The 21,984-nt window shown below is 44.5% G+C and overlaps 1 protein-coding gene across 2 annotated transcripts in view; it reads left to right on the forward strand.

The window, feature by feature from the left end:
* Positions 1-2,097: 2,097 nt before the first annotated feature.
* DIPK2B (divergent protein kinase domain 2B) overlaps positions 2,098-21,984 on the forward strand; it is a 42,098-nt gene continuing 22,211 nt past the window's right edge. Inside the window, exons 1-2 of one of the 2 annotated variants that reach the window (XM_052663004.1) lie at positions 2,098-2,422; positions 8,697-8,961. In XM_052663004.1, coding sequence (XP_052518964.1) covers positions 2,190-2,422; positions 8,697-8,961 — 498 coding nt within the window. In that variant the 5' untranslated portion in view covers positions 2,098-2,189. Of the gene's footprint in view, positions 2,423-5,407; positions 5,460-8,696; positions 8,962-21,984 lie in introns of those variants that run through there. The other variant, XM_052663005.1, reaches the window with a different exon arrangement.

Here is a 21,984-nt window from a genome sequence, read left to right on the forward strand (position 1 = left end):
TGCACTCAGTTGCCCGTGTCTTTGCAACCCCATGGACTGTAGCCCATCAGGCTCCTCTGTCCATGGGATTATCCCAGCAAGAACACTGAAGTGGGTAGCCATTCCCTTCTCCAGGGGATCTTCCCCACCCAGGGATCAAACCCATGACTCCTGCATTGCAGGTGGATTCTTTACCACTGAACCACCAGAGAAACCTGGTGTAAGATATATTTTGTTAAATCACATTGAATCTAGAACATCATTTCTAGCACTTTCTCCAGGGATCTGTACTTAGCCCTGTACCATGTTTGGTATTTCTGTACCTTTTATAAATGCAAAAGACCCTGTTAAGAAGATGAAAGACAAGTTACCACCTGGGCCAAAATATTTGCAAGCCACCTAACCAACACAGAACTAGTGTCTAGAATATATAAAGAATTCTCACAACTTCACAACAACAACAACAACAAAATGGCATTTCATTGAGGAGGATATACAGTTAGCTAATAAGCACATGCTTAACCATCAGAGAACTGCTCTTATCCTGCTCTTCCTACCAATCTTTAGCAAAACTCCCCAGTTCTTCAGAGGCCGTCCCCAGCCTCCTCTTGACTCGCTTTTTCCCCTCTCTCAACCCAAGCCTGCCTTAATTAGCATGGCTATCCACGTCATGCTCTGGACCTTATCTTGGTGTCAGGAGGAAGGCCATCCTGGGGCATCCAGTCCCACCAAGTCAGCCTGGCCACTAAGAAGGGAATGAAAGTTGCTCAATTATGTCCGACTCTTTGCGACCCCATGGACTATACAGTCCATGGAATTCTCCAGGCCAGGATACTGGAGTGGTTTGACATACTCTTTGCCAGGGAATATTCCCAACCCAGGATCGAACCTAGGTCTCCTGCACTACAGGCAGATTCTTTACCAGCTGAGCCACAAGGGAAGCCCAAGAATACTGGAGTAGGTAGCCTATCCCTTCTCCAGTGGATCTTCCCTACCCAGGAATTGAACCAGGGTCTCCTGCATTGCAGGTGGATTCTTTACCAACTGAGCTAAAGGAAGAGGGATTTTCAGGTAAGTGGGGAGAAGGGTAGACACAGCTGGATGCAGGCACAAGGATCTTTCTGGTGCTTTCCCCATCACACCAGAAGCCATCGGGTCCTTTCCCCTCCTTCCTTCTCAGACAGGCAAGAGGAGCTGAAGCATAAACTCTATTGACTTTTTCTGTTTCCTAAGCCAGAGGTCCCCAACCCTCAGCCATTGACCAGAACTGGTCCATGGTCTGTTAGAACCTGGGCTGCCCAGCAGGAGGTGAGCAGCGGGTGAGCGAGCAAAGCTTCACCCATATTTACAGCTACTCCCCATCACTCTTGTCACCACCTAAGTTCGGAAAACAAGTTCAGGGCTCCCATTACAGTGAGCTGTATAATTATTTCATTATGTAGCACAATGTAATACTAATAGAAATAAATTGCACAATAAATGTGATGTGCTTGAATCATCCCCAAACCATCCCTCGACCCCCGTTGTCCACGGGAAATTTGTCTTCCACGAAACAGTCCCTGTTGCCAAAAAGTTTGAGGACCCCTGCCCTAAGCGGTGAAAAGGCTTCACCTTTCAAATCAAAATGTGCTGCTTAATGGTTGGTGAACTGACTTCTAGTTCTTTCATAGCCAAATATGGCTGGTGAAGGGGCACGCCAAATTATCCACGGCAGGGCGCTGGGAAGGGGTCGGGGTGTGTGTGTGTGTGTGTGTGTGTGTGTGATCCATAGGGACAGATACACCCAGAATTAAAACAGTGGAGGGTGGAGGCCTTCAGGATCCTTTAAAACTCCCAGGTGGAAACCAGGTCGGACATGCATCCTGCCTGGACCTTTCCTGCACAGCCAGGATATCCTGTGTTTGTCAAAAGGACTGCATAGGGAGGCCCTGGCCATTGTCCATCCCGAAATCTGCCCTTCAGCCCCTCCCCAGCCTTTAGCAGCCGCCCCGGGGCAGAGGAAGAGTAACTCTGGAAACAGTTTTATCAGCATCCTCCACGGACTTCCTCACCTCCTCCCCAGCCTCATTAGCCCCAAGGTCCTTAGCATCCTCCAGCAGAAACCTGTGAAGCTGGGATGGGGTCAGCGCCCTAAAGCCAGCCCCTTCTCTTTTGCCAAGACCTGCCTCTGCACAGCCCTAAGTGGGTACAGCTGGAATCCTGAGCCTGCGATGGAGCCCCGGCTGGGGCCCAAAGCTGCCGCCCTCCACCTGGGCTGGCCGTTCTTGCTGCTGTGGGTCTCCAGCCTGAGCTACTCTGTCTCTTCACCGGCTTCTCCCTCTCCTTCTCCGGTGTCCCGAGTCCGAACGAGCTACAGTTTGGGAAGGACTTTCCTCGGTCTTGATAAATGTAACGCCTGCATCGGGACATCTATTTGCAAGAAGTTCTTTAAAGAAGAAATAAGGTCAGAATCTCAGTTGGATAACTCTGAGGGGCAAAATGTTGTTCCCTTCATGTGATGAGGTCCAGGAATTTCTTGAAAATAAGTCAGGGTGTAGTTTTTGGGTGCGAGCTAAAGCAAAGCCATTTAATTATAGTGGTAATAGGTTAAGGTTGGGATGGAGAGGAGGGAAGGTGTGAAGTCTAATTCCAGCTCTAAATGCTAAATCCAACACTTCCTTTGGAAGTGGGAGCATAAAGTTTTAAAGTTTTCTTTTCCATGAATGAAGTAGCCCGGGACTATTGGGTTTACCAAGTTCATTTCTCATAGTAGCAGGGAAATAAAATTTATAGAAAGCTTACTTTGTGACGAACGTTTTTAAGCTATTGTTATTTTCGCCTCACAACAATCCTGGGAGTTAGTGATTCGCACCCATTATTCAGATAGTGAACGGAAACCTAGCAAGGTTCAGTGACTGGCTCAAGGTCACCACCTAATAAGTGGCATATCTGAGACTCAAACCAAAGCAGTTTGCTCCAAAGTTTCTGAATGAGTTTTCTGTTGTGAACTGTTACCTTGATCAGAGGAAAACCTAAGTTTAATAAATCTCATGCACATGGCTCTCCCCAGAGAATGGTACCATGCTCTGGAATCAACCCTGTCAACTCATGTTCAATGAACCTTTACTATGGCCAAGGCCTAGGACGTGCTATAATGACATTGCTATAACTCTGGTCCTTGCCCTCCAGGGGTTCAGGAGGTAGGGAACAGTGTTACAAATAGCAATAAGGCCTGATCTGAGGCAGGCCAGAAGTGAAGTGTAAAGGACCTCGGGGAATTCCAGGGAGAGAATATTAATTCCAAATGCGGACTAGAGAAGGGCTTCTGAGCACAGCCATGAAGGATGATGAGCTGAAATTAAGTGGGAGGAGAGCAGCTTAAAGCAGAAGGATCGGCTTAAGCAAAGGCCCAGAGGTGTGCCTTCGTGGCTGGAGCATGGGGCCCATGTGGAAGCATGGCACAAGGAGGACGTTGCAAGGGGTAGGGGGCCTTGAATGCCGTATCAAGGAATTGGGACCCTAATCTGTGAGCCAGTGGTCTCCAGCCTTCTCAATATCAAAGACACTTTGTAATAGACCTCTTCTCTTATGCCCTCCCTCAAGGCTCTGCCCCTGGCTTGTAAGGTTTGGTGACCAGGCAGAGGGCATTAACTGACAATAATTTTATTATCTATATTAACCAAAACTTGAGTATTCCACTGAGTTACTAAACAGAAATAACAAACAGAAAATACCAATCAAAATGTTGAACTTTTGTGAGATGGTAGATATCACAGGGAGTTGAAATGAACTTTTCCTAGCAGACTGTTTTTTAAAAATTTTTATTGGAGTGTAGCTGATTTACAATGTAATGTTAGTTTCAGGTATATAGAAAAGTGAATCAGTTCTCTATACACATATATTCATTCTTTTTTAGATTCTTTTCCTTTATAGGTTATTACAGAATACTGAGTAGAATTCCTTGTGCTACACAGCAGATCCTTATTAGTGATCTATTTTATATATGGTAGTGCATATATATGGGTTTCCCAGGTGGCTCAGTGGTAATGAAAATGCCTGCCAAGCAGGAGACACAGGAGATGCAGGTTCGAGCCCTGCATTGGAAAGATTCACTGGAGGAGGAAATGGCAACCCACTCCAGTATTTTTGCTTGGAAAAATCCCATGGACAGAGGAGCCTGGCAGGCTACAGTCCATGGGGTCACCAAGAGTCAGACACGACTGAGCACACACACACGTACATATATATATGAAAGTGAAAGTGAAGTCGCTCAGTCGTGTCCAACTCTTTGCGACCCCATGGCCTGTAGCCTATTAGGCTCCTCCATCTATGGGATTTTCCAGGCAAGAGTGCTGGAGTGAATTGTCATTTCCTTCTCCAGGGGATCTTCCCGACCCAGGAATCGAACCCAGGTCTCCTGCATTGCAGGCAGACTCTTTACCGTCTGAGCCACCAGGGAAGATCATATATATATATATTCTATTATCATTTTTAAGGCATTTTGAATGTTGAAAAATTGAAAGACTTCCACTTATAGGAGTTCTGCAGCAGGAAATGGTGAGGGTGTTACATAGGGTGGGGACAAGATGAGGCCAGTATTTTGCAAAGATCTTCTGGAAAGCAGTGTGCAGAATGGCCAGGTGATGCAGACCAGTTCTCCTCGTCGAGGAGAAAGATCATTGAGAACAAAGCTGGGCAGGAAGGATGCAAGTCAATTTAGCTGGAGACTTATTTTGTCGATCAACTCAATGTGAGAGGAAAAAAAGATGGCGATGTGGAAAATGAACTCAAGAATTCCCACCTATGAAATGGGACGAATAAAACCAGTAACACAGGGGAAGTGGGTGGGACTGATTCCTTAGAGAAAGAAGGCAGTGAAAATAGGGACAGATTTTAAGATAGGAGGGAGGGAAATTAAGGGATTCACCTGAGGAGGAGCTCCAGATTCACCTCCCCCTCCAGATAAGTAAATAAGAATATATTAATCTTACAGTCAACTCTTCACCAAGTGGAAAGAAATGAGGCTTTTCTCATCAGGCAAGTAATGGCCAAATTCAGGAAGCATTTCCCCAAATAGGTTTGTGTTCCAGTTTGAGTTCAGGATATTACTTCAGCTCCCTCAGAATTCATTTTCCACATGTGCCTGCCTGAAAGGGAAGTGTGCAGATCCAAGCAGGAAATCACCAGGCAGGGCAGGTTGGGGTCTGGAACGCTTCACGTTGAGAAGTCACATTCTCAGTGCAAGGAAACTGAGGCCAGTGAATGGGTCTGGAAATGTAGCCTTGTTTATAGTCCTTTTCTCTACATTGTAAATAGTTATTTCCTTATTTTAAAAGTGATATATCTTTATTTTAGAATCTTCAGGAAATATCGATTAAAGAAAACACAAAATAAAGATCTCAGACAATTCCTCACCAAGGATCACCGCTTCATTAACATTTTGGTGTATGACCCTTACTGGCTTTTTGCTAAGTGTGGATTAAAGTTTTTTCAACAAAAATGTGAGCATATTATGCACTCTTTTGGAAACTTTTATTTAACAATATATCGGGAAGATTTTTCCACATTCACTATTCCCCACAATTTGATTTTTAGCAGTTTCATGGTATTCGATTGCATCAGTCAATCCTAATTTATTTAGCTAAATCACTGTGGTAGGACAACTAGGGTTTTTTGCACTTTATGTTATTAAAAACAGTGCTATGTTGAACCTCCTCCTATGTGATATGCATATCAGTAATTAATTCCTATAACAAATTCTAAAAGGTAAAATTTCTGGGTCAAAAAATATAGTGACTTTTTAGAATTTTGAGACATATATATATACATATCCAAATGGAGACTTCTTCCTATAGAGTTTACTTCTTGCATACTCAGAAATGTTTACTATTACTATTATTTTTGCTTTGTATATTCTTCTGAGTTGAGCCCTTTTTTCAGACTTTTTGGCCTTTTGTATTTCTTCTTTGTTAAATAGTCTGCAAATTCACATCCTTCGCCTCTCTTTCCAAAGGTGTGTTTGCTCATCTTGTTCTTGTTCATCTCCAAACATTTCTCCACTTTGAAAAATGATCATGATGCTACCTTATGAGAAAACCCATCCCAGGCTTTCAGATGGTAAGCTGAAATGCTGTTGCCAGACAAGCATTAGCACTCCAGGACCTGTCCTCATTAAGAACTGGACAATGCTTGTTGTTCAGCAACAGAGAGTGAGCTCCTGAGGCTGACTGGGTAGGCTGAAGACACATGATTGGTGGATGATGTCACCTTTCCTTCTTTCCCTATCTGTTCCCTATTGATTCCTGGGTCAGGAAGATCCCCTGGAGAAGGGATAAGCTACCCACTCCAGTATTCATGGGCTTTCCTGGTGGCTCAGACAGTAAAGAATCCATCTGCAATGCAGGAGATCTGGGTTCTATCCCTGGGTAGGGAAGATCTCCTGGAGGAGGGCATGGCTATCCACTTCAGTATTCTTGCCTGGAGAATCCCGTGGACAGAGGAGCCTGGTAGGCTACAGTCCATGGGGTCACTAAGAGTCAGACATGACTGAAGGGACTTAGCACACAGCTATAACCCCTAATAATGTTACCAGTCTGTTCCCAAGAGCTAAGTCATAAAATGGATGATAAAGGACTAAGTAGCAGCAAAGCGGTTCAGAGTACAAGCTCTGGAGCCCTGAAGGCTACTTCCTCCATTTCCTGGCTGTGTGACTTGGAGTAAAGCACTTAACATTTCTGTGCCTCAGTTTCCTTATCTGCATGATAACAGCAGCGCTGACCTCATAGGTTTGTTGAAAGGTATAACTGAATTATGGCACATAAAGTGTTTAGCAAAGAGATTGCTAAAGTGATTCATAAATGTGTGTTCCTGTTATTGTTATCTAAAAGAGCCACTTGGTTGTAGATCCTTAGTTACAGGCCCTTGGGGAGAAGTGGTTTGAACCCGCATGAACAAGAGCAGCTACAGGAAACAGACAGGCCTGCCTCAGGGCCCTGCTACTGCTGCTAAGTCGCTTTAGTTGTGTCCGACTCTGTGCGACCCCATAGACGGCAGCCCACCAGGCTCCCTCGTCCCTGGGATTCTCCAGGCAAGAACACTGGAGTGGGTTGCCATTTCCTTCTCCAATGAATGAAAGTGAAAAGTGAAAGTGAAGTCGCTCAGTCGTGTCCGACCCTTAGCGTCCCCATGGACTGCAGCCCTCCAGGCTCCTCCATCCATGGGATATTCCAGGCAAAAGCACTGGAGTGGGTTGCCATTGCCTTCTCTTCCTTTATCCTCCCAGTGTGGAGGATCAATTCCCATGATTGTCCGAAAAATGCCAGTAAAATTGATTCCTTGCAAGTTTTTGGCGTTTGGTCTTTTTAAACAGATTTGTGGCAATGTCCTGGAATAGAATTCTTTGTGCCTATTTCCATTGAAGTTTGAACAGTCCAGTATCACAGAAGGTATTGACTGACAGTTTCTTAGAGCATCTTCTTAGAAAAGCTTGCAGTCTCTTAGGGTAACTGTGTCATGTAAGCGAGAAAAAAATACAATGTAGGGTGTGGAGCTAGTTCCTCGAAAACTCATTATCATGAGGTTGCCCAGTAATGCCCAATAATAAGAATTTAAAGATTCTTATTGAAATTAAGTTAAAAATGAGGTCCTTCTGTATGGCACAGGGAACTATATTCAATATCCTGTGATAAATCACACTGGAAAAGAATATGGAAAACAATGTATATACACATGTAACTGAATCACTTTGCTATACAGTAGAAATTAGCACATTGTAATTCAACTATACTTCCATAAAATTATTTATTTTTAAAAAAAGAAATTAAATATATAACATATATACCTAATTTTCATTTGCAGTATAACCCTCAATAATAATGAAGATATACAATTTTCTTAGTAATTTTTCATATATGAATGAGAAGAAGATCTAGCATTCTTTCTTGATGGAAATGTTGGCACACAGCTAGAGAGATGACTGGAGAAAAGGGTCACTGTGGGTTGGGCGTAGAAAATCAGCAAATGGTAATAGGCCAGTGCCTCTCCCCCATTGTGTGGAATCACACACCTCCTGGATCCCAGATAGCTTTGAGTCTGCTGACCTTTTAACAGCCACTGTTCCCTGACACTTGGCTTGGACCGCAAACTTAAATCTTTGGACTGAAAGAAAAATTGATGGGGCCGTTTGGGGTTGGATATGAAGGGGGTAGTGCTCTCCCCAGTGCAAGGGTCCAGAGAACTAGATTCTGCACGCCGCAGCTAGAACCAGGGTAGCGAAGGAGAAAGATCATGGGTTTTGCTGACAGAGAGCCCTGGGTTTGCACCCCTGCTTAGCCACATATTATCTGACCTTGGGCAAGGCACTTAAGCTCTGTAAGCCTGCTTCCACATCTGTAAAGTGGGGATGGGACATGAGGAGAATCAAAGGTACCAGCGTGTGTAAAACTGCTGCCTTCACAGAAAGCCAGTTAAGTGAAGATAAAGTTTGTGTCCGGTATGCAGATCCCTCAACTTTTCTGACATCACATATAAACTTCCTTAAGCCTGAGAAAACAAAAATAGTCCTTTGACAGAAAGAGCCTGGAGCACCCCAGGCTAAGGAGAAGAAATGGATCCGGGCAGATGTGGGCCCCTATGTCCCTGTCCCCAGGCTCTGCTGGCTCTGGCAGTATGACTGGTCCCTGCCTAGTTCCTTCTCTCCAGCTCCCAGGCTGATCTGAAAATGGCCGATCCTTTTTCAGGTTTGACAACGGGCTGGCCTTACACCTCGGACCACCTCCTGACAACTTGCCTTCTTACTCTGCAAATTACTCAGATGATTTCAAAACCTGGCGCCCAGTGGAGATCTCAAGGCTGGTCAGCAAACAGCAAAACAAGATCTCAGACGAGAGAATCTGTGCCTCCGCAGCTGCCCCCAAGACCTGCAGTATTGAGCGTGTCCTGCGGAAAACAGGGAGGTTCCAGAAATGGCTGCAGGCCAAGCGACTCACACCAGACCTGGTGCGGGTGAGTGTCCTGGCTGTGGGGGGCAGGAGAACAGAGGGTACCATTGCCAGCTCACATCTCAGTCTGTCTGGGCAAAAGGAATTGTAGTTTGTCTAAAGTGGGACAAAACAGTGTCATGAAACAACATGGCTTGTGACGAGATAGGAACTAAAGAGGTTTCCTGATGGCTCAGACAATAAAGAGTCTGACTGCAGTGCAGGAGACCCAGGATTGATCCCTGGGTCAGGAAGATCCACTGGAGAAGGAAACGATAACCACTCCAGTATTCTTGCCTGGAAAATCCCATGGACAGAGGAGCCTGGCAGACTACAGTCCATAGGGTCACAAAGAGTCGGACACGACTGAGCAACTTCACAAAGTGGTTTAGTTGGAGGGACTCCTCCCATTGTCATTCTCCATTCTCTCTGATGTGACCCTGAGGGACTCTTTGGGAAAGAGTTCCTAGCTGCCATCTCTGGTCTGAACATCTGACGGGATGACCCTCACCAACCTTGCCCCCTCCCCCAAAAGGGATTAGCTCACCTACAATGTTTGCTAACCCCTAAACTGTCACTGTTCTTTTTTGGAATATTCATAACGATTTTATTTTTAATTCAAGGATAATTGCTTTACAATATTGCATTGGTTTCTGCCATTCATCAACATGAATTAGCCACAGGTATACCTATGTCCCCTCCCTCTTGAACCTCCCTCCCACCTCCATCCTTTCCCACCCCTCTAGGTTGTTGCTGCTTAGTCACTTCAGTCGTGTCTGATTCTGTGTGACCCCAGAGACGGCAGTCCACCAGGCTCCCCCGTCCCTGGGATTCTCCAGTCAAGAACACTGGAGTGGGTTGCCATTTCCTTCTCTAGGTTGTTACAGAGCCCTGATTTGAGTTCCCTGAGTCATACAGCAAATTTCCGTTGTCTATCTTACATATGGTAGTGTATATGCTTCCATGATTCTCTTTCCATTCATCTTACCTTCTCCTTCCTTCCCCTGCCCATGTCCGTAAGTCTATTCTCTATACTCCATGTGACTGTCTTAGAATCTTCAATATACATCCTCTTTCATGATCCAGAGACCCTACTCTGAAAATCAGCTTCCTTTTTCATCTCCCCCAATAAAGAAGAACCAAACCTAAGTCACTGCAAAAGCAGACTCCAGTAACGCAGCTCCCTCCTCCCATTCAAGAGTTCCGACCCACTCCCATGAGTAGGCTGCCTTCAGAGCTTTGGCACATTGCTGGTGACATCTTACCCTGTGTTTGTCCCCTCCTGCACCGTCATTGCTGGTATCATCTGATTTTTATCCAAACCAACATAGTCATGGACCTCCACGCACATCCAGCCCAGCCCCTTAGGGCAGACAATGCCACCTCAAAAGATTGAGGAGCCACTCACCTTTAGGAAAGATGAGAAAGAAGAACTCACCTCAATCTTCCTGCCATGATGAGGCTGGAGGATTTGGCATTCCTTGGGGGCATGCCAAGATTGTTTCTCGAAGTCCCCAGACCACTAGCCACTTCAAATGGGCACATAAGGCTGCCCAGGTAAATTCTGAGCACTAATAGACCTTCCCTTTGGTGTGTTCAAGATGAGTCACCCAGAACAAAGCAGAATCACTGGTCCCTAGATATCTCAACCACGTGGCAAGACCATGTGACTTTGCCTTATGGTTGTGTGGAAACTGCTTAGAAATCAAGAGGAATCAAGCTGCTGGTAACATGGCCATCATCTGACACTGAACTTTACACGTGGCCCTTTTGTACTCTGTACTTTACAAATCTCACTGGCCTGGAACGGGGAGGAAATAAGCCAGAGGAAGTCAAGCTATTCCCAGGCTGGAGAGGTGGTGGCAGGACCCAGCCTAAGGGTCTTGGAGTTGGTGTGGGAGATAGGAATTGGAGACTCAGGTGGGAAGAACCTTATGGGAGCTGCTCAACACTGGGCAGAAACATGAAACAGAGGGCAGATATCAAAGCCCACACCATGGTACACACCCTAGATGTAATGGCCTTGTGCCTCTTTCTACGCCTGCAGACACATCCTCTGTCTGCAGAAACACCCTCCCTGCACTGGCCTGGGGTACCCACCATCTGTCACTCTCAGGCTGGCCACATGGGAAGGACTAATATGAGACCTCCTGGGCTTTGCCTCAAATATGTGCTCAAGAACAAATAGGAGTCCCCAGGAAGAGTAAAACAAGATACACAAGGAATTGTTTCAGAACCCCTTGAAAATCCCATCACTTCTTCCTGCTCTCATTGTTGTCTGCTCCCTTGCTGGCAGGCACAGTTCTCCCAAGCCACCGGCCTCAGGCTATCTCCACCTGGGACCTGGACCATGTACCAAAGGAAAGAACTTCCTGATGCGTAAGATACATTTGGGATTTCACAGAAAGTGACTAAACTGGTCTTGGGTTTTGAACTAAGGAAGACTCCTTCTTTCCCTCATTTCTAGACACTTCATAATGCAGTGGAGATTATCCTAGGGGGGCTAAAAAGTCCAAAGCAACCTGCCAGGTACATCTAGTGTCACCTACCTTGATGAGTATAGATGCTGTGGTAAAAGCAGAAGATCCCTGGGGACTAGAAACTGTGGTTGAGTCCTGAAAGTAAAAGTATTAGTTGCTCAGTTGAGTCCAACTCTTTGCAACTCCACAGACTGTAGCCCACTAGGCTCCTCTGTCCATGGAATTCTTCAGGCAAGAATACTGGAATGGGTTGCCATTTTCTTCTCTAGGGGATCTTCCCCACCCTGGGGTCAAACCCACGTCTGTTACATCTCCTGCATTGGCAGGTGGGTTCTTTACCATTATCCCCACCTGGGAAGCCCATCCATATTGTAGTCATTGCCACGGGCTGAGAGGAGAAGAGAGTTAAGAGTGACTCTTTAATAGATACACAGTATCTCTTGGGGTGATGAAAATTTCTGGAGTTAGATAGTGGTGATGGTTGTACAACTAAAAGCCACTGAATTGTTCACCTTAAAATGGTCCAAATAATGAATTTTACATGATATAAAATTTACCTTAATAAAAAAATGAAAAATAAGCCATTTACAAAACTTCACCAGTCCTCTGACTCCATTCCCTTAGAGCCCTGACAGGTGACAGGTGACATTAATAATTTAATTCATGCCAGGATGTTAACAGCTAATAGCATTTCACTGTAGCCCTCTGAGAAACCATTTGTGTGTAAAGTCAATATTAAGATGCTCCCACTAGCCCATCCCATGACTATCTCAGACCTTCCTAATACCTCCATGCATTATTTCCCCCACAAAACCCAGATGTGGCCCTGGAATTCTCCTCAATAGTGTTCCATGCAAGCAGCCTCTGTCATGATTTCAGCTGGACTATGAGGTGACATCTATGTAACTGCCAATTCATCCCAGACTTGGCCAAATAGCTCTATCCTATTTTTCTGACAATTGGTCAGACATGAAGTCCTGATTTCTAATTTAGAAATTATAGTATTTCTCTTTTCACATGGGAGTTTTAGGAGTCAAGTGGAGAGAGATTGTAGAATGGATGGTAGGGAGACTTGCCTCATCCTTCAACTCTATATTAAATGGCCCGATGCCAACTCTGCCTATTGGCAAGGCCATTCAGCACATGGCTTCAGTGTGCTTTCTCTGAATTCCTCAAGAGCCACTTTCCCCCAGGGATCTAGGCAGGACCCTCAAGTGTGCGTATTTGAGTGAGGATGTGCTGATGTGTGTTTGGAGGAGACAAAAGGAGCCACAAGAAACTGATGAGTTGGCTCAGAAAACTGGCAAGGCAGGGAAGGAAGGAGAAATGAAGAAATAAAAGAAAATTGAAGGCAGGAGGGATCTGACTGGTGCAGGGCCCTCAGAACCTGGACTGTTGGTGTTGCTTAGAAAAGTCGACTTGGATGAAAAGATCCAGTGCTCCCCATCGGATGCCAAGTGCAATTTTGTATTAATACCAAGGACCCTCTCTTGAGCCATAGGCAATACACTGCAGCTAAGGGCTGCCAAGGAGGGTGGACTGGACCAGGAATCAGCAAAAGGGTGAAACAATGCAATGTGTGTGGGTGTATGTCTGTGGCACTTATGCTAATAAAACCATGACTTTTCTCCTCCAAAACCTGCATTGTTTTGGCGGGAATACCCCACAGCCTAAATTACTAGCCCACAAATAGAGCCGTGGCCAAGGACAGCACCCAGAGTTTATCATGATGTGCTTGTTCACAAAACCACAAAGAAGGTTTCCTCTGCTGCTATGCAAGTGCCAAGAAGTAACCACCCTCAGCAGCACGTGGCTAATCAGAGGAAAAACAGTTCCTCCATCGGGTCCTCCTCCCATCCCCTCAACTGCCATCCACTCTGGACATTGTTCTATATGCTAACCCTGTTTCTTGTCAGGTGGGAAGTGAAGTTTTTTCTCCCACTAGATGGTGGTATAGAGTGGTCAGGAAGCTTTGTTTAAAGCAAGGTGCCTGGCAATTTTACTTCCTTTGTCTCAATTCCTTTTTTTACATAAATACAATAAGAGATGGGTTTCCCAGGTAGCGCTAGTGGTAAACAACCTGCCTGCCAATGCAGGAGACGCAAAAGGCACAGGGGGTTCAGTCAGTAAAGACTCTGCCTGCAGTGCAGGCAACCCAAGTTCAATCTCTGGGTTCGGAAGATCCCCTAGAGAAAAAAAAGGCAGTATTCTTATCTGGAAAATTCCATGGACAGAGGAGGAGCCTGGTGGGTCACAAGAGTTGGACACGACTTAACGACTAAACCACCATACACATATATTAAGAAATATAAAGTAACCAAAGTGCATATTAACCATTTAATCAGAATATAGTTTTACAGGTAACTGCTAAATGAATGATAAAAATTTCTTTTTGTTTAAATTTTATTAAAAAAAAAAAAACATTGAAGGGGTATGGGTAGGACATATCCTAGACCCTAGGAGGGTATAAGGCTGTCTAGACAAGGCTCCTGCACTCTGAGAGATAACACCCCAGTGGGGGAGACAAAGCATATGCAATGAAGTCTGATAATTCAGCAGTGTGTGTATGCGTCATTGCTCAGTTGTGTCCGACTCTTTGCGACCCCGTGGACTGTAGCCCATCAGCCTCCTCTGTCCATGGAATTTTCCAGGCAACAATACTGGAGTGGATTGCTATTCCCTTCTCCAGGGGGTCATCCCAACCCACGGATCGAACCCAGGCCTCCCACACTGCAGGCAGATTCTTTACCATCTGAGCCACCAGGGAAGCCCTGGTGAGCCATAAATAAATAAATATAGCAGTGTGTACGTGTCAAAAATAAATAATTTTTTTAAAAAGAAACAGGACTCATAGATTATCCAACGCATCCTCGAAAATGACTCCTAAATTACTCTTGATCTCATGAATGAAAAGGAGACAGTGAAAGGTTTCCCTTGACACAGACAGGTTCAGAGAGAAAAACAGAGGCAAGAGAAGACTCAGGAAAGGTAGACATGAGTTGCCAGTGGCTCCTTCCCTATGAGTCTCAAATGCAGATTAGAGGCAGTCCCCAGAAAAAGCATTACTGAAGGCTGGACAGTCACCAAGACAGACCATCAGAGCAGACTTCATCTTTCCAGGGCCCTCAGCTTTTCCTGAACTTAGATGTTAGCCAACCAAGCCCCTTCTTAAATCAATCAAGCCACCCTTTATTCTTTCTATGACATCTTTCCTGGCTGTCTAGCTATCCCTATCACTATAGCAACCTACTCTAGAGCAAACGCTTTTGATGGAGTGTAGCTTGTCTCAGAGTCCTGGGGATTGACTATATACATAGTATATAATATATAATCTATAAAGATATTTGCTTGAAAAAAATGGTAGATGTAATTGATACGTGTGTTACATTCTAAAAACCATTCATTAAGCCACAGAAACATTCAATACATTTTAAAAAGTAGAAATGCCAAAGGCCAGATCAAAGAAAAATGAGTTATTCTAGAATAATTCTGTTAAATGATTCCCTGGTAATGACTTAAGATCATCTCTTCCTGTTCTCAGTTTAGTTCAGTCGCTCAGTCATGTCCGACTCTTTGCAACCCCATGAATCGCAGCACACCAGGCCTCCCTGTCCATCACCAACTCCCGGAGTCTACTCAAACTCATGTCCATCGAGTCAGTGATGCCATCCAGCCATCTCATCCTCTGCCGTCCCCTTCTCCCTCTGCCCCCAATCCCTCCCAGCACCAGGGTCCTTTCCAATGAGTCAAATCTTCTCATGAGGTGGCCACAGTATTGGAGTTTCAGCTTTAGCATCAGTCCTTCCAATGAACACCCAGGACTGATCTCCTTCAGAATGGACTGGTTGGATCTCCTTGCAGTCCAAGGGACTCCTCAAGAGTCTTCTCCAACACCACAGTTCAAAAGCATCAATTATTTGGCACTCAGCTTTCTTCACAGTCCAACTCTCACATCCATACATGACCACTGGAAAAACCATAGCCTTGACTAGACGGCTTGCCTTTATTGGCAAAGTAATGTCTCTGCTTTTGAATATGCTGTCTAGATTGGTCATAACTTTCCTCCCAAGGAGTAAGCATCTTTTAGTTTCATGGCTACAGTCACCATCTGCAGTGACCATCTACAGTCACCATCTACAGTCCACCATCTGCAGGAGCCCCCCAAAATAAAGTCTGACACTGTTTCCACTGTTTCCCCATCTATTTCCCATGAAGTGATGGGACCAGATGCCATGATCTTAGTTTTCTGAATGTTGAGCTTTAAGCCAACTTTTTCACTCTCCTCTTTCACTTTCATCAAGAGGTTCTTTAGTTCCTCTTCACTTTCTGCCATAAGGGTGGTGTCATTTGCATATCTGAGGTTATTGATATTTCTCCCGGCAATCTTGATTCCAGCTTGTGCTTCTTCCAGCCCAGCGTTTCTCATGATGTACTCTGCATATAAGTTCAATAAGCAGGGTGACAATATTCAGCCTTGGCGTACTCCTTTTCCTATTTGGAACCAGTCTGTTGTTCCATGTCCAGTTCTAAGTGTTGCTTCCTGACCTGCATATAGGTTTCTCAAGAGGCAGGTCAGGTGGTCTGGTATTCCCATCTTTTTCAGAACTTTCCACAGTTTAGAGGTGCACAAATCATTTTATTAATACCTTGTCAATAATATTTCCTATCATGCAGTACTTTGCAAAATCTATCCTCTTGCTCCTTTGAATATCAGAAATGAATTTTTATGCCTTTTCTGTTTTCCCCTTTCACTGCCCAAGATTCAGCAATATTGTTTGCAAGGTCTCTGTGAATCTTCCAGGTGGGAAAACTCATTCCAAACAATGAAAGCTTCCTTTACACATTCTGGCACCCCATTCCTGTTCACCACTGGTTTGCTCCACCCTTTTCAGATCAAAGGCCAAATACGTGTCAAAGAAGACAGGCAAACATTATGAACATTGGGCCTTCATTTTGTTATCCACCAAAATTCTCCCCATGGCCCTGGTCTGTAGTTTACTGTCACTTAATACTTTGAAAAATAGAGTTCTTTTCTAAGTTTTTCAATCAAAGTATAACCTATGTACTTAAACGTGCATATGTAACATGTAGAGCTAAATTTTTACACATGTGTTCATTCCTGTAACCACTGTCCACATCAAGATACTGAACATTTCCAGCCCCTCAGAAGGCTCTTTCATGTCCCTTCCCTAAAAAGACTGCCTCTCGGGTGACCAACCATCTGATTTTCTTAACACTAAACTTGTTTCAGCCCTGAAAGTCTCACATTCTGTGAAACCCCTCAGTACCAGGAAAAATGGAACAGTCGATCACCGCACCCCTTCCCAACAGTAACCATTCTGAACTAAATCACCATAAATCAGTTTTACCTGGTTTTGAACTTCATTTAAATGGAATCACACAGTACATCCTCAACATGTTGTCAAGCTATTTAACCATACTGTTGCATGAATCAGTAGCTTGTTTTCCATTGCAGTAGACTAGCCCATTATATGATGAAGTCAGTTTATTCATTCTAATGTTGATGAACATCTGTGTTGTATTTAGTTTGGGTTATTGTAAATTAAAACTTCTGCAAACATTCTTATCTATGTCAGTTGGTGAACACAAGCATACAGAAAGGATATTTTTGGGTTATATTGTGTACCTATGGATTTAGTCAATACTGCCCAACAGTTTCCCAAAGTAGTTGTACTGATTTCTTCCTATAAGCAATGGAAGACAGAGTTCCATGGTTCCACATCTTCATCACACTTGATATTTTTAGTTTTTCATTTTAGTCATCTTGGTGAGTGTCTACCAATATCTCATTGTGTGAGCTGACTTTGTATTTTTCTCATAACTTACAATATAGATCTTTTTCATACACTTATCGGCTACTCTGATTTCATCTTTTGTAAAGTGTTGGCATATGTTGTTTGTCCATTTTTTATTGGGTTGTCTGTCTCATTGCGAAAGTTACATTTACATTTTGTGTACAAGACTTTTTGTTGGATATATATATTACAAATATCTTCTCCCAGCCCATGGCTTGCCTTTTCACTGTCCTAATGGTACCTTTTGATAAATTGACATTCTTAATTTAAATGAAGTCCAGTTTATTAATTATTTTAAATGTCCTAATTATCCTATGGCCACAAACATATTCTCCCATTTACTTCTGAAGTTTTCATATTATCTCTCATACATAGCTCACTAATTTTATGTTCTGCTCTGCCCAGTTTGGGGTTAAATCCAGTCAGTAACTTCGTAATTTCAGATACTGTATCTTGTATTTCTAAACACCAATTTAACTTTTTTTCATGGATTCCAATTCTCTATTGAAATTCTCTCCCTTTCATTATTTTTGTCTGTCTTTTCCTCTATTTTCTTGAAATCTTAATCATAGTTACTTTGACTTCTATACTTGCTAGCTTTAATATCTGGCTTATCTCTAGTTCTACTTCTGCTTTTATTGGTTGTTTTCTTCTTTCTTTATTTTGTTTTATTTTTAACCGCGATGGGCCTTCATTGCTGCATGGGCTTTTTTCTAGTTGCGGCAAGTGCGAGCTCCCCTTTGTTGCGGTGCACAGGCTTCTCCTTGCGGCGGATTCTTTCGTTGCCGAGCACAGGCTCTAGGCATTCGGGCTTCAGTAGTTGCAGCGTATGGGCTCAGTAGTTGTAGCTCGAGGGCTTGAGAGTTGGTCTGTGGCATGCGGAATCTTCTCAGACCAGGGATTGAATTCATGTCACCTGCATTGCAAGGCAGATTCTTAACCACTAGACTACCAGGGAAGCCCCTCTTCTTTCTTGATTATCGGAGAAAGGCTACCCACTCCAGTATTCTGGCCTAGCGAATTCCATGGACTGTATAATCCATGGGGTCACAAAGAGTTGGACACGACTGAGTGACTTGTACTTTCACCATTGGAATGGGATGGAGGGGAACAGAGTACTCATGTGTTTATTACTCTTAAATCTCATAGCCTAATAGAAGTGAAAGAAAGAAAGAAAGAAAGTGAAGTCGCTCAGTCGTGTCCAACTCTTGGCGACCCCATGGACTGTAGCCTACCAGGCTCCTCTGTCCATGGGGTTTTCCAGGCAATAGTACTGGAGTGGATTGCCATTTCCTTCTCTAAGGGATCTTCCCAACCCAGGGATCGAACCCGGGTCTCCCACATTGTAGACGGACGCTTTACCGTCTGAGCCAAGTGAAGTATATAATAACTGTAATACAGTGAAGTAAGTGTTCTTTTTGGGTAATTTTTCAGTATATGCTGGATTTTAAGGATAACACATGGAAGAGGCTCTAAATTATGTTATCTTCTCCTAAAGACTACTGAGCTTTGTTCTAGCAGCCAATGAAATTAATCACCTAAATCCAGGGTTTCCCAATCTTGTCACTCTTGACTCTTGAGGCTGGATCATTCTTTGTTAAGAGGATAGGGTGGGGGCTGTTCTGTACTGTAAGATGTTTAGCAACATCCACAGCCCTCACCTACTTGGTACCAGTAGCATCACAACTCCCAGCGGTGACAATCCAAATTGTTTCCAGATGTAGTCAAATGTCCCCTGGGGAACAAAACTGCCCCTAGTCAAGAACTGCTGCCTTAATTCTGTTGAGATTGGGTTTGGGACTTTGTTACTGCAGGTCTGTCTCAGTTTCGTCCTTACTCCTAGGACATAGTCCTTGCTGATAGAACATGAGCCTTACCACTAGAATGTGGACTTTTTGAGGTCCAGTCAAAAGCCCAGGGTGCCCACTGAGAAGTCTAGCCCAAACCCCCACCTCACCAGCACTATGTGGCCTCTAAACTCTGCTCAGTGATACAGCCATCTAATGTGGCCCTAGAGTCCCACCCTGCTCTTATGCAGTTTAGGAGTTGGCCAAAGATCTGAAGGAAAACTTTCACATACTTTTTAGGTGCTCCTTCTCTGTGACTTTTCCTGTATAGGACCTTGCCCCCCAGCTTCTAGCTACTCAAGTAGCCTCAAATCCTGCTCGCTGGTTTTTCTGCCTAACAGGACCCTGCAGTGCAGCTTGGCAAGTGTCCTCAGGGGAAAAGACCCAGCTCATATGCATCCTTTCTCTCAAGGATCACTGCCTTATATTGGCCATGGTCCAATGCCCGCAGTTGTCTTACATATTTTGTCCAGGTGTTAGAGCCATTTCCATCACAAAGGTAAGCCTGATACCGCTTACTCTGTCATGACCAGAACTAGAAATCTCAAGATGATTTCCAGGAGAGGAAAAAGCTAGCGCTATTGCATTCATATATCCAAATCCAAATATAACTATGAAAGCCATCTTCCTTTCTTTTGAAAATCTCACCTTATTCTAAAAACCTTTGGCATTTTGGATACTATTTCAAGGCTGAAGAAAGCCTGGGGAATACCTGTGGCTTTCAGCCCAGCACATGTGAAAGGAATCAAGCCTGTCACGGGAGCCAGTGGAGAATCTGACTTAACAACACAATTATACCAGACCAGAAAAGCACTTTTTATAGCGTACATGGCATTGGGTTTTCTTCTCTTTTCTTTCTTTTTCTTTCCTTCCTTATTTCCTGCTTTCCTCCCCCACCCCTTCTTTCTCTCTTTCACTCTGTTTTTGCCTCTTCAACCAGACAGAGGGCCACTGAGGGTAGGGACTGCATCTTATTCATCAGTGTCTTCCCTCACACATGTCTGACATGGAGTAGACACTTCATAAATCTTTGGGGAATGAAGGAGTGATTAAATGAGTGAATGAACAAGACCTCATTCACCAATCATTATTCATGGCTTCAGGGTGACTCTCAATCCACACCTGTGCTAACTCCCCAGTCGATCAGCTCTGGAGGCCATCAGATTTCAGAGTCTCGGAAAGTCAAGTCTTTCCCCAAGAGAGCATTTTTCCTGGCATGACTCAGGTGTTAACAAGCCTGAAAGTCCCATGGTTCCTACTCCTCGGAATATGACTCTTGATACCAAAAATGTCTACCTAATTTGGGTGAGGAGGGATGGTGACACAGTTATCTATTAGCTTCTCTAGGGTTTGATCTCTCCACAGTTATCTTGGAAGACAGACAGCTGAGGCATTTTGACCCAAAGCATGCAAGGGAGAAATAGATGGTGGGCCTCTTGCAGAGAAGGAGGAGGAGTGGTCCCTCCAGAGGCTTGTCTGTTAGGCTGGCCCAAGCGCTTCTGAGGACAGCACCTCAAAGAGAAGGTAATATACCAAATACATTTAGGATGGTTGGGGTCCAGTGAAATACTTCAGTCAGGTTGAAGAAAAGTCACCAAGAGAGAAGCAAAGAAGCCAAGGGTGATGTGGTGCCTTTGGAATGTATCAATATGACCAAGCAAAAGTCGTTCAGTCATGTCCCACTCTTTGAGACTCCATGGTCTGTCCATGGGATTCTCCAGGCAAGAATACTGGAGTGGGTTACCATTCTCTTCTCCAGGGGATCTTCCCGACCCAAGGATCGAACCCGGGTCTCCTGCATTGCACGCTCCTCTGTCCATGGGGATTCTCTAGGCATGAATACTGGAGTAGGTTGCCATTTCCTTCTCCAGGGGATCTTCCAAACCCAGGAATCAAACCTGCGTCTCTTACCTCTCCTGCATTGGCAGGCAGGTTCTTTACCACTAGCACCACCTGGGAAGAGGTGAATCTTCCTGTAATGTAGGAGAACCCAGTTCAATTCCTGGGTCAGGAAGATTCCCTGGAGAAGGGATAGACTACCCATTCATATTCTTGGACTTTTCTGGTGGCTCAGGTGGTAAAGAATCCGCCTGCAACGTGGGAGACTTGGGTTCTATCCCTGGGTTGGGAAGATCACCTAGAGGAGGGCATGGCAACCTACTCCAGTATTCTTGCTTGGAGAATCCCCATGGACAGAGGAGCCTGGTAGGCTACAGTCCATGGGGTCACAAGGAGTCTGACACAACTGAGTGACTAAGCACACACACACACACACACACACACACACACATACACCAGGACTTCCATTTCATTGAGTTTCTATTAACCTCTCCCCACTGGGAAGAGCAGCTGGGGCTAAAAACTAGCCTGGTAATCCCTCCCCCCAGGCAAGCTTGAGGCTGGATTGAAGGTTTTCCTGATAATTAGAATTCTATCTGGGCTTCCTGAACCACTGGACCTTTGCACAGCAGAAGCCACTGAGTTTCAGTGGAAATTTCTGCAAGTTTGCATGCACAAATGAGTTGTCAGAAGCACTTGGCTTCATATCTTTTGATTTAAAAAGAAAGAGAGAAACGAAAAACCAGCAACCTATAAAATGAAATGGCCCAGTGGAGAATTATGACCAACCTTGGCATACCTGAATCAAAATGACAAACCATGAACTAATGTGTTTTACTCTGTGTCAGCTGCCCTGCCTGTCCCAACTATCAGCTGACTTGCCTGCCACAATGATTATTTCATCTGCCACAGTAGAAATCTTGGAGCAGGTCATGAAGACTTCAGTGGCAAAGCCTCTGGGACCCTGGAATGCAGGAAGATGGAGGACAAGGTGGGAAGAAAGAGATAGACTCTTATAAGAGGAAAAAGCTAGTTACTGCTTCCACCGTGTTGACTACCTCATAGA

This window comes from Budorcas taxicolor, chromosome X (assembly GCF_023091745.1).
Source record: "Budorcas taxicolor isolate Tak-1 chromosome X, Takin1.1, whole genome shotgun sequence".
Classification (NCBI taxonomy): domain Eukaryota; kingdom Metazoa; phylum Chordata; class Mammalia; order Artiodactyla; family Bovidae; genus Budorcas; species Budorcas taxicolor.